General features: G+C 41.6%; 1 protein-coding gene across 1 annotated transcript; it reads left to right on the forward strand.

The window, feature by feature from the left end:
* Positions 1-10415: 10415 nt before the first annotated feature.
* Positions 10416-11351, forward strand: LOC120395860 (olfactory receptor 51G2-like). The gene has a single exon (XM_039520613.1). It carries the CDS (start codon positions 10416-10418, stop codon positions 11349-11351), a length of 936 nt encoding a protein of 311 aa, XP_039376547.1.
* Positions 11352-12784: the final 1433 nt, after the last annotated feature.

Here is a 12784-nt window from a genome sequence, read left to right on the forward strand (position 1 = left end):
GGTCAGGTTATAACATTGTATATTAGTACAATATAAGCCTTTAACTGGGTGTACACAGTGTTCCGGACAATAATGTCCCTTCATCTCAGGTGCCCACAGCAGAGGAGGAACATCCCTTCATCCTACATCTACAAACACTGTTAGGTTAATGAAAAGTGCCCAACTCTCCCACACACATTCACACCCATACTCCCCCAACCCATTGGCGGCCTCATAAAAGTTGTGAATCTCAAATGATTCATTCAAGACCTTGGAAATAGAATAGATTGTTTGTTTTAAGGCGGTATTCTTAAATTGACACTTTGTTCTTTGGTCTTTTTCCCAACAACCTGTGATTTTGCATCCTGAATTTGGGAGTCCTATAGGTGTGTGCCAATATCCCCTGAAGCTAAATACCCAGTTACAGTCCAGATCCGGTGCAATGCAGGGAGGGAGCTGAAGACTGCGGTAGTCAGATCGGGACCTTGGAGACTGGATGAATTTGGAGGCGAGCTTTAACCACGAAAGGTCCCAGGCAATCCAGTCTGGGAGTAAGCCAAGTATCTGGTTTCTTTACCCATTTGCTGCTGTCTTTTGTACGGAGTTGCACATATTTGGCCAGCTTTGAAAGATGTGTCTGGTGTTACATTTACCAAAGGAGGGTCCCAAGAGGCTGAATTAAGTATATTTACCAAGAGGATTAATGTGGGGAGTGTCAAAGTTAGACTCAAGACTCACAGTTTGTCAGACCACTCTGTTTTATTAGCACAGCGCTTCTGCTAATAACACCCAGATAATGTGAGCCCCATACAAGACACAAACTATCTTATTTATACAGATAAAAGGATGAGGACTTAACAAGATAACAAAGGGAGCAGAATCAGATAAGTTTACCTGGGTTAGGCATGCATATTTTATTTCCTTACTAACTACTACCCATCTTCTGTTAATGTTTTGCCATTAGCATCATTGTTTATGCCTAATGTTTCTTTTCCTGGCACCTGTATTTCAGCATTTCTTATTTCTGCTTAAAGGTACATACAACATTTCTTTAATCCATTCTTATTTTTACAATATAATTTATTCTACTTTCACAATCCCTCCTTTTGGTCAAGCTTACGCCATGACCAAAATTTTACTGGGTTCCACATATTAACCGCTTTATCTCTTTGTTCATCAGCAATATTCAAAATCATCATATTAGCACTCTGTTTTGGGGCAGTCACCTGGGTGGCATATTTTACACAATTTTGGATACAACAGGAGATTAACTGAAAACATACAAAAATCACTAAGATTCCAAACAGGATAGTCAGGGCTCCCTGAAACAACCAGTTTCCTAGGCCAGAGAAATTGAACAGGTTGCTTAGCCACTTCCATAAAGAACTCGGCTCTTCATGGGGAAGATATGCGATTTGTTCTAAGTGGCTAGCGTGATCTATTACCTTATTGGTATCGTCAGGTATAAACACACAACATTGTTTTTTTTTTTTTTTTTTTTTTTAATGAGAGCACAGGTCCCTCCTTTGGCCGCCAGCACTATGTACAATGCCTGACGTTTTTGGAGGGCCACCTGTCGGACCGCCCCTGTTTCTTTGGCCAGGGCTCTTAAAACTTTCTCCAGTTTTATTTGCCATTATTTTAACTACTTCTTTTAACCTCAGGAGCCTTTTTGCCCGGTGTATTACTCCCCCAAGTGGGTTAAAGGAACTGCCAATAGTCTCTTCCCAGGTGTCATTACTGTTCCATATTGTATTAAACGGACGAGGTCCTCCAGTGAGGTCTGGGGAATTGAGTGGGATAGCCAGGACAGGAACATCAGTTTGACAGTGGGCTGGGATGTGGCTGCAGACCCAACATTTAGAAATATTAAGGGTCTGAGCTATCCACACTTGCTGCTGGATAAAAGAATTGTCATTGTGGACTCCCCAGACCTACAGACACCAACAGCCGAGGAACAGGCACCACATGTTGGAGGCAGGGCCCTTCTGGTTCTGACAACCTCAACTGAGGGAACTGTAGTCACAGTTTTATGTCCACCAGGCAGCAGGCGCTAGGCTCACTACTGCTTTTTCTTGGGCCTTGCTTAGGTAGTCGTCTGCTTCTGGCAACCCTTACGAGAACGTAGATTGTAAGGTATTGCAGGCTGTTCCTCTACGTCATCTTCTGGAGTCAAAATTGACTCTGCGTGGTCCTGAGGTGATGATTGGTTCGCTGGGGTGGTGCATTCTTACACGGCAAAGCATGTATTCATGCTGCGGATGCCAGACAGTTTAACAGCAGTTTGGGTAGTAAGCAGTGCCTGATGATTCTTTGATACTCTTTAAGTCTTTTTGCTTCTTTTCTTGACTCTGGCTATAACAATGGCCTTCACACCTTATCTTTTCCTGATGCATTCATTCCTCATTCACACAAACAGATTGAGAATACAAACAGTAGTATTTTATATCGAGCAAAAAGGCATTGCAAATTAAACCTTGCTAAGTTTTACAATTAACCAAGACAATTTACATTGAGACCCAGGCCTTCAATGTTTCTCTAATTTACTTAACATAGACACAATAGAGAATCCTGTCTCTTACTACCTAAATCTTAAAACAAAGAGTTAGAGAGGGCCCAATTTGTAATGCATATGGGAAAACAGAATCTTATAGTCCCAGAGGGTCATTTCTTTCTGCTATTCAAAAAGGGTGGCTGGTAGGATGAAATCAAATTATACATTATAAAGTCCAGCTCCTACATATCCCCCTTTTGACACTAAGATTATCAATCGCCAGTGTCACTTCTTATGTAGTAAAATACTGGGAGGTGATTTGGGCCTGTGGCTTTAGCTTTGCATACATTTGTTTTATTTACCAGCATATTTTAAACATTTTAATTAAACACATACAATTTAAAACCAAAAACAATTAGGGGTAGTAACATTAGTATGCCAGTAGTTGTGGGAGACCATCCAGATAATATGAATGGTTCTGTTTCCCACATTGTTTTGTTTGTTTGTTTTTAGGAACTATGTTACCTTTTTATTCAGATAATGGGTAACTGTTTGCCATTTAATGCCAAGACTGATAGAGAACTCAGCTAAATCAGTGCTTACAGTAAGCTGAGACTTTTGGTTGTGGCAAATAGTAAATGTGATTATTGGTAAACACAGTACTTACATTACATGTACATTTGTCTACTGGTGGGTTGCTAACACTTTTATTCTTTTAAAACACTTCTTTCCAAGAATTAACACACACATTGCCCGTTATACAATACTTTGGCCTAATTATTAATTTTATCCCACATACAGGATCCTAGTGAGGTGTCTTTACTACAGGGCTTTGGAGAAACAGGCATGGATAAGCATACCCACTTTTGAGGAGTTTACTTGGTACAACCTCTAGTGTCCAATAGTTTCCCTTCCTCCCCAGCCCACTGGCTTGAGGTTTGAGGTAGCCAGAAGGATCCCAGGTGCAATCTGTGGAGTGGGCTAACTTTTTATTTTTTTTGCTTCCAGAGCCTGTTGGTGTGCAATTTTAACAACAATTTCTTCACTTAACAAATTTTGTCTTACCATACTGGAGACATACTGCATTCAGTTATATTGATAGGTATTAAACAATAATCTTTTCCTTTGATTTAACAGATGCATCAAAACCTTAATATTTTCTGATATTATCCAAAACATCTTATGTTCTAAATATCTGCATTTTAGTACATTTCATAGCTATTGCAGTATGTTTTTTTTTTTAAACTTATTTGTTTTTGTAATAGGTTGTTCTGTAGCTGGTATTAGCTTTTTCTGATTTTCTGAAAGACAAAAATAACATTTTTCTACCCCTTTCAGGGTGGCATTGATTGTTGCTTAAAATATTTCTTTCTTTTACAAATACCCTTGCTGATTGCAGGCAAAACAGAGGAATTACCCCCATATTTTCCTGTTTTTTTTTTTTTTTTTTTTTTTTTTTTTTTTTTATAGGCAGGCCAGGTTTTAATGGGTTTTACTTTTTAAGAGTTATGGGGAAATTATTCCACTGTTGAGGTATACCACCTTATGAATTTAATAACTAAAGTTTTTCTTTTTATATAGCAGACCAAGTTTGTAATGTTTTTCCTGCTGTGTTAAGCTTTAAGTTTATTTACAGGTAATAGCTGAGAAGCATTATTACCATATTACCTTTAAGGTTTTTTTAAAAAAAATCATACACACTATACGTTGTTACAGGGGTACTTACTAACATTAAATTTATTTCAATGTTTAATATTAACAATAACATTTAGCATCAAATCTCTTAAAGGGATCTTGTTATACCATGTCTTTTATTTAGGCAATTTCTTCTGTGCTGGCAGTTTTTACCTTTCTTTATCAGTTAGGTAATTTGCATTAACACAGGCTTGGCTTGTGGATTTAAAGCCATTAGCAGAGCTCAGAGACTTTGTCTTAAAAGGGACACAATTAACTTCCACCAGAGTTTTAATTTCTTTTCACTTTCAACTCCTGCTTACAAAACACACAGAGATCTGAAAAAGAAAACAGTCTATTGCGGCTCTTTTTTTTTTTTTTTGGAGCCCTAATAGGATTTTAATTCAGTAGCATATTTCATTTGTATTTCTTTTACCCCTTTTTACAATATACACTGCACATGTCCTAGGGAAAAAGCACATTCCTTCTATATTACAACTTTTTTTTTTAAACATTAGCCATATTAATTTTTACATACAATGTAACTGTTTCTTTTTTCTTACAGAGTTTTCATGTACCCTTATCAAAAGTGACAGTCTGATTACACAGAGCCATTTTAAGGCTCAGTGTTTTTAACATTGCTTCTTTTTGTTTTGTGCACCTCACCTCTGCTGTTGCTTCAGAGGGGCACTGTTAAAATATATATATATATATATTTTTAATTCTTTCACTACAGCTCTTATCTGCTATTGTTACCAAAAAAAAAACACAACCAACCAAACAAAAAGACTCCAGAATCTCTCCCTATTCTCCTGATTTTGACTGCCCTATTGCAGCCATGACTTGGTTTTTATTTAAAAAAAACATTTTAAATTTTATAAAGAATCAAGTTACCCCTTAAGGGTTAAATGCTAAATACCAAAGCCAAACAACACTAATTACCTGTGTCTTGCAAAAAGGTCTGTTAGTTTTGCAACTTTGAATTAAGAGTCAAATGAATTTTTAGTGGCATTAAAAACAAAAAACAAAAACAATTTATCTTACACCTACAAAACAGGAGTTTTACAAACCAGATGTGCTGGTTTAGCTTCTTAGAACTTTACATATTTTGACAGACAAATAGATACATACACATTTTCTATTCCTTTACACTGCTTTGTTTTTACATAGCTCTATATATATTTGGATTATTTACAGGCACTCTTTTGGAAAAGGGCCCATTTTCCCTTCAGAATGGCTGCAAAGAAACCAAGAATTCTCTCTCTTTAACATGGTCCTTTTTAACATTTTCACAAAGTTTAACTGCTTAATTCTCTCCAGCCTTTGTAGAGTTAACTTTTCACTCTCTTTCCTTAAATCACTTGTTTATCTCCCAAAATAACACCTTTATCACCTCAGATTTTACCATTTTAAGTATTGTTCCAGGGGTTCATGCCTGCACTTACTGCTTTTCTTACTCCTTACACTATGCCCTTAGGGCTTCCAACCTGTTTTTCAGTTTTTTTTTTTATCTGTTGCTTGCCTGCTTTTCTGGGCCCGATCCTGCTTTTTGTCCTTTTTACAATGAGATGGGAGTATTAAGGGGGTTGGATCGATCCGGGGTGGTTTTTTTGAGAACGGGGTAAAGGGGAGCGCTCGGTCTGGTGGTGGGAGAGGAGGCTTTTAATAAAGCTTTCAACTTATTATTTGAATATTTGAGAGAGGCGAGTTTTTGATTTTGTCCAGCTACGATTTGCCTCTTCCCACCACTGAATGAAACAATTAACCTCTTCTTTAGCCAATTTAGTTTTAGGTTGGCCGAGTTTGTCCTTTAAGATGTCCACTCGGTCTTTGTTCCAAGATTTTAACAGTGGCCACTGAGTTTTGGGATCCCCCTGAGTTAGCCTAGACCATTTTTCCAGAAATTTACAGGAGTCCGGACCCTTTTTACAGGAGTCTGGACCCATCCTAAATACATAAAATGAGCCGGCGTTCGTTTAGGGAACTGTCCCTACTTAGACGTCTGGTTACCCATACAGGAGGACTTCACACACCAATCGCACAAGAAGGAAATTCGGGTTTGTCAGAGCAATGCCCAGTGCAACACACAAAAGGAGCCCACAGGCTACTGCCTCAATTGCCCTTGCTTTCACACCAGGGGTTTTACCCAAAGTGTGGTGCGGCTGCAATTGTGCAGATTCCACTCACTCAGACCGCAGGGACAGGAACCCCTTGGTCAGCCGATCCCCGGACAGAGATGGCACCCAGACTCAAACACTCCACAGGAAGACGGATAGACACAGAGACAGAACAGTCCTCAGTCCGGACAAAACACAGAAATAATTACCTGACCAGATTCCTGATGTCAGATCCCAGGATCCCTACCAGAACAGAGTGGGAACCAACAGGTTCAATGGCGTAGACTTCACTGTGGTCGTGCACCTTTCCGTTCTGGTGGAGGACCGCTCGGGCCAAATGCCCAGGTGCCGGCTTCCACGGTCGTCCTACAAAAACAGTCAGGAATCACACAGCCCCAGTGAAGACGGTTGCCATCTCGGTGGGACCTCCAAATTGTCAAAGTTAGACTCAAGACTCACAGTTTGTCAGACCACTCTGTTTTATTAGCACAGCGCTTCTGCTAATAACACCCAGATAATGTGAGCCCCATACAAGACACAAACTATCTTATTTATACAGATAAAAGGATGAGGACTTAACAAGATAACAAAGGGAGCAGAATCAGATAAGTTTACCTGGGTTAGGCATGCATATTTTATTTCCTTACTAACTACTACCCATCTTCTGTTAATGTTTTGCCATTAGCATCATTGTTTATGCCTAATGTTTCTTTTCCTGGCACCTGTATTTCAGCATTTCTTATTTCTGCTTAAAGGTACATACAACATTTCTTTAATCCATTCTTATTTTTACAATATAATTTATTCTACTTTCACAGGAGCCACATTTGTTACCTAGGAGGAAACAAAATGAATTTATTTATACATTTTAATTTTGGTTTTATGAACCCAGGTTGCGATTCCTTGCACCTGCACGGACGTATTTGTATGGGCCAATACCATGTGCGGGCTGGAGCACTTTGGCTGAAGTACCCCAGGATTGTACGTTTTTACCATGACCTGATTTCCCTCCTCCGTATCCGCCCAGGAGGGGGTCTCTGGAGGGTCCTGGGCTTCAGTCTTGGACAGTTAGTTTTAGGGGGTGCAAGACTTTATTTAGGTGTTAGATATGTTCCCATGCAATGTCAGAGATCAGGGTGGGGGGAGCCGGGACTACACATCCTTCCCCCAATGACATAGTCATTCCAGTAATGAGGTGGAAAGGTGAAACTCCTGTACTAGCTTTAGGGGTTGCCCTCATGGAAAGAAGGGCAGCAGGTAATTGTGCTACCCGGCTGGTTCCTTAACAATAGTATTCTTAGAAAGGGGCATTGATGAGGTTCCCCTGTAGTCGGCATTAAAGTAGCAGAATTAAAATTAAAGTGTGTATTACCTCTCGGCCGCCTTTGAGGTAGCCCTGTTACTAATCGGAACTGTATGAACAGTGATGACAAGCCTGGATTCCAGGAATATAGCCTGCAGCCTGCAGTCCAGTTATGTAGCATCACCACACGTACCCTGTGATTTGGCCTCCTGCTGTTTGCCATTCGCTCTGATGAGGTTAAAGCTGGTGCACACTGAGCCAAGCATTTCAGGTTCCCTGATGGCCAAGTGGCCCCCAAGGGAATGTGCAAACATGCTTCATATAAACAATTGCCTCCCTGTCTGAACGGATACTGCCTGCTGCCTGTGCAACCTCCCTGATAACCCCTTGTCCTGTACGGTGAAGACGTCTAGTGTCAGTGGCTCCACATCAAGCAGGAATTGGGTACGTTGGTAGGTTTCACTGTCTTTAAAATGTGAAGTGAAGGGTAAAGGCTGCAGGCTGGCTCCATTCTGGATCCACTCTGATGGGGACCCGGGCAGGCGGAGGGACTTCAGACTTCTCCAGTGATGTCTGAGCATGTCAGTCTGAAGAGCTTCTCAGCATTGTTAACTCAGCAACATGGCTGGAGCCCAGAAATAGGATCTACCAGCTTATGGCTCCTGTGTTGTCTCTCCACCTCCCTGGCTTGGTGACTGAGAGACGGCTTTTCTTGAGCTATTGCTTCTTTTCCAGCAGCCCCCTATTAAAGTAGGAAGAGCCAAACTGGTTTCACGTAATACAGCCATAGCATAAATACCCCAATAGTCAACCCAATAGAGCTATACAGCAAACATCCTAAAAACTGGGTTTTACAGAGACATTCATTATGGCAGCTCAGCTCCATGTCTGTCCCAATGTCATTCCCATGTATTATGTATTTTATGAATACAAGACATGCATATTCAAAGAGAGAGAAAGAGAGAGAGACAGGTAATAATAGACTATGTTCGTGTTTGAACTGAAATTCCACACAGAGGAGTTACTGGACTTTTGTTGGCGTACAAGCAACTGAATGAGGGCTGAGACATTCAATCGTTACAAGTCCTGAAGAAATCCAGATGACAAACACTACACTGTAAGTCACATGCTAACATGAGAATGAGAAATCATCTTTGAAAGAAGATCAGAAGGGAAAGAATGGGTTGACGTGTGTGTACTAAAGTATAGTTGTGTAAATGTTATGCCAGAACTTTCCATTGTAATACAAATATTACAAACTAAACTTTCATGACATGAATATATGTTGAGAGCCAGCTGCAGAGTTGTTGCAATCTCTAAGGCAAGGAGATGTGGTAACTTTGTGCTTCTATGGCTTTTACTCTAGAACTTATTTCAGAAGTTCTCCAAATAGTATTTGAAATGGGTTTGTGCTATTAACACATTGTTCTGTGAACAGTTATTTGATACTGTCTCCTGGTAACTAACTAGAAGCTGTTTCTAACAATTACATTCAGGGTCATGAACACAATCTCCCTGGAATACCTGTGCAAGACTTTCCAAAAAGTTCGGAGAGAAAAGAACTGATAGTTTGTGGCTCAGAAAACACTAGAGCTGAGGTGCAGGAAAGGGGAGTGTAATAGAGGTTGCATGTAATTTATGTCCATCACCTGTTACATGAGCATGGCTGAAGTAACTTGCACACTCAGCTTAATATTAGCGCAAACCTAGTGTTTGTATATTCACTCTTTTGTGATGCCATCCCTTCCCCCACCCAGCTGAAGTAATTCTCTCTGTTAACTTGTAACTTGTTAAAAATCTACAGACCCTAACATGGAGAGAGGATGCGGATCCTGTGAGGAGGTAGAGAAGCTTGTAGAATGATTGAATTCTCTGGATTCAGTGGACATTAGCCAGTCAAAGCACTTCAGCTTCTGTTGCAGGGATTCTTGGGGGTCAGAGTGTATCACCAGGAGCATTTGGTAAGAGAAAGTTAATAGAGCCCAGTTCTGATAGAATTTACAGATGTAAATCTGGAGTGACACAGTTGAAGTCAATGCAACTGAGTTCAGAACCTGGCATTAAGAATTTATTCCATGTACTGCAAAGAGGCAGTGGCATAATTTGAACACTCAGCAGTGGATAAAATAAAAAAATATGCATATAATGCGACAATAAAATGTGTTTATAAGTAACTTCAATGAAGGACAGTTTATACAATGACTGTTTTCACCATCCACTTGCCATGTGTTTACAATGTGATATATGTGATACAATGGGCCTTGTATCACACACTCAGAAGTGGAGGGCCAGAAAGGGTGTCTTTAGGAAAGTCACAACTATGAAATCACACAGTGCTCAAGTGGGTTGCGGAACTCAGAGCCACAAGATATGAATTGGGCCAAGAGAAAAGCAGGATTCAAAGAGGGACTGGATGTTTATATGGGTAAACAGAAAATCCAATTACAGTAGTGAGGATTTGATTTAAAAAGTCTTGGAAGAGATCTAAACCTTCCAGATTTACATCACAAAATGTGTCTAACTAGTTGGAGTCAGGGGGAAACTTTCCCTAGGAGCAGGTTATCTCATAGCTGCCTGTTGCAAGGCTTCCTCCACCTTCCTCTGTATCATCTGGAACTGGCCACTGGATACTCAGTTTAGATGGACTGCAGGTCTGATCCAGTCTGGCAGTGCCTATCTTCCTATCGGTGCTGTAAATCCAAGACTATGTATTTGCTGATCTTCCTTAAGCTCCTGGGAGTCTCTCAAGTTGCACTCAGAAAAATGTCTTGTTAAATATCATCTAGTCTCCTGTTCTTTTTTTTTTAGGAAGGAAATCGCCAAACTGTTTGGAACGGCCCAGTCCATTATGTCAGCTGTCAATGACACCAACTTCAACTCGGCAGTGTTCCTTCTCACCGGGATACCGGGGAAGGAAGACATCTATCTCTGGATCTCTATCCCCTTCTGCTTAATATATTTTATTTCGATAGTAGGAAATTCAGTCATTCTGTTCATTATAAAAACAGATCCAAGCCTTCATGAGCCCATGTACATTTTCCTTTCCATATTAGCCATCACAGACCTTGGCTTATCCATAGCCACCATGCCAACAATCTTGGGAATATACTTGTTTAACTCTGGGGAGATCAGCCTTAATGCCTGTTTTGCCCAGCTGTTCTTCATCCACTTTGTTGTAAAAACTGAATCCTCTGTGCTCGTTTTGATGGCCTTTGACCGCTTTGTTGCAATCTGTAACCCACTGAGATATGCTTCCATCTTAACCATGCCGAGAATAGCTAAGATGGGGTTGGTGTTTGTGCTAAAAGGGGTGGCCATAGAATTACCAATCCCCTTTCTCCTGAAACAGTTCCGATACTGTCAAGCCAACGTCCTCTCCCATTCCTACTGCCTGCACCAGGATGTCATGAAGTTGGCTTGTTCGGACATCACAGTCAACACCATCTATGGCTTGTCTGTGGCAGTCTTAACAGAGGGGTTGGACTCGATGCTCATCTTCCTCTCTTATGTGATGATCCTCAAAACAGTGCTGAGCATCGCATCCCATGCAGAGTGCCTCAGGGCCCTGAATACCTGTGTCGCTCACCTCTGTGCCGTCCTGCTCTTCTACATACCAGTCATTGGCCTGGCTGTGATACACAGATTCAGTAATGGCACTTCTCACTTACTTAAGATTACCCTGGGATACGTCCACCTGCTGGTTCCCCCCCTGATGAATCCAATCGTGTACAGTGTGAAAAGCAAACATCTTCGTGCGAGGATAATCAGGGCATTCGTCAAGTGAAGGGTCAGTTCATCACCTAGCTCCAGCGCCTGTGACACAGGAGACAAAAAACATGAGTGACGGCCATGGCCAGCTATTCCACCCTGGTTCCTTTTCCCCTGAGGCTCCTCCCTTTGCCTCATCTCTTCCCCCAAGGTCCCACCCCTACTACTCCCCTTTAACTGAGACTCTGCTCAATCTTTCTGGTTGGAAGCCACAGTTGGGCCATGGTAAGAAGTGCCCAGAGATTCACAGTGTCTGTGAGGTGCCTCAGACCCTCCACATTTTCCCCCCCAGGATGTACAAGCCAGGGAAAGTGGACAGTCCTGCGTTCCTCACATGAGGCTGTGCTCCCAGAGCAGCTCTTACCATGGCCTGACTTGGGCCTGGCTGGGAGGCGGAGCATTGGGGAAAGTGGAGAAGCAGGGGGCAGGGCTTAGTGGGAAGAGGTGGGGTACAGGGTGGGGTTTCAATGGGAGAAAGGGGAATAGGGGATGTGGCAAGTCTCAAACAAATCTCACCCCAGCAAGCAAGAGAGTGGGGATGTTCCTGAGTAAAGGGGGAAGATGAAGCTGGAGGGTCAGAGACCCTGGGTTTTGGAGAAGACTAAATTAATGTGACCTCACGAAGGGGACTCCTCTTTTAAGTATCCCAGGCTGAGAGTAAGTCACTGCAAGGATCTCAGAGGGAAGTTCAGTGTGCCTGCAGGGCCAGCTCAGGACTGAAGGAGGCACCCTGGGGTGCCATTTGTCATGAGGGACTTGGCCAGAGTGTGCTGTGCTCTAGGAAGCTGTGATCAATGGGAGTATGTGGCACACAATTAACATAAACTGTGACTGTATTGATCATTGTTGTAACTAAGGTCCTGTAGTGGCACCAAATCGTGTACGAAGGAGGTCAAATAAGATGTCTATGAAAAGGTTGTGATTTGCTGGTTATGATTATGTTGTCTGTATGCATGTTTCATTTTGTGTTTAAAGTTATAAGTATTGGTTCTATACTGTCTGTATTTCAAACTTGCACTATGCTTCTGTGTGACACCCCAGACAATTTGGCATCAGCACTGCCTAGCCTGCTTGATGGCCCATTAAGGACCAGCAGCTGTACAACTGACCCACTGAGAGAAGGCAGATACGCCTTGTGACTCAGGAAGGTATGTAGAGACATGCCTATGGACAGAACTCTAAGACTTCTAATCTATGTGCTTCGCAGCTTGTGTCTGGAACAAAGGAAGCACAGGCTGCTTGGCAAGAAACTATAAAAGGCAGCACCATCTTCTCCATTTTGTTTTCGATCCTGCATTTTACCTCTGGAGGAATTTTGCTACAAACTGAAGCTCTGAACAAAGGACCCAAATGACCCATCCCAGCTGTGGGTGTACTCTAGAGACTTGATTTGATCCTGAAGTTTATTCCATCACTGCTACAAACCTGAACCAAGAACTTTACCATTAC

The sequence above is a fragment of the Mauremys reevesii genome, linkage group 1 (genome assembly GCF_016161935.1).
Source record: "Mauremys reevesii isolate NIE-2019 linkage group 1, ASM1616193v1, whole genome shotgun sequence".
Classification (NCBI taxonomy): Eukaryota; Metazoa; Chordata; order Testudines; family Geoemydidae; genus Mauremys; species Mauremys reevesii.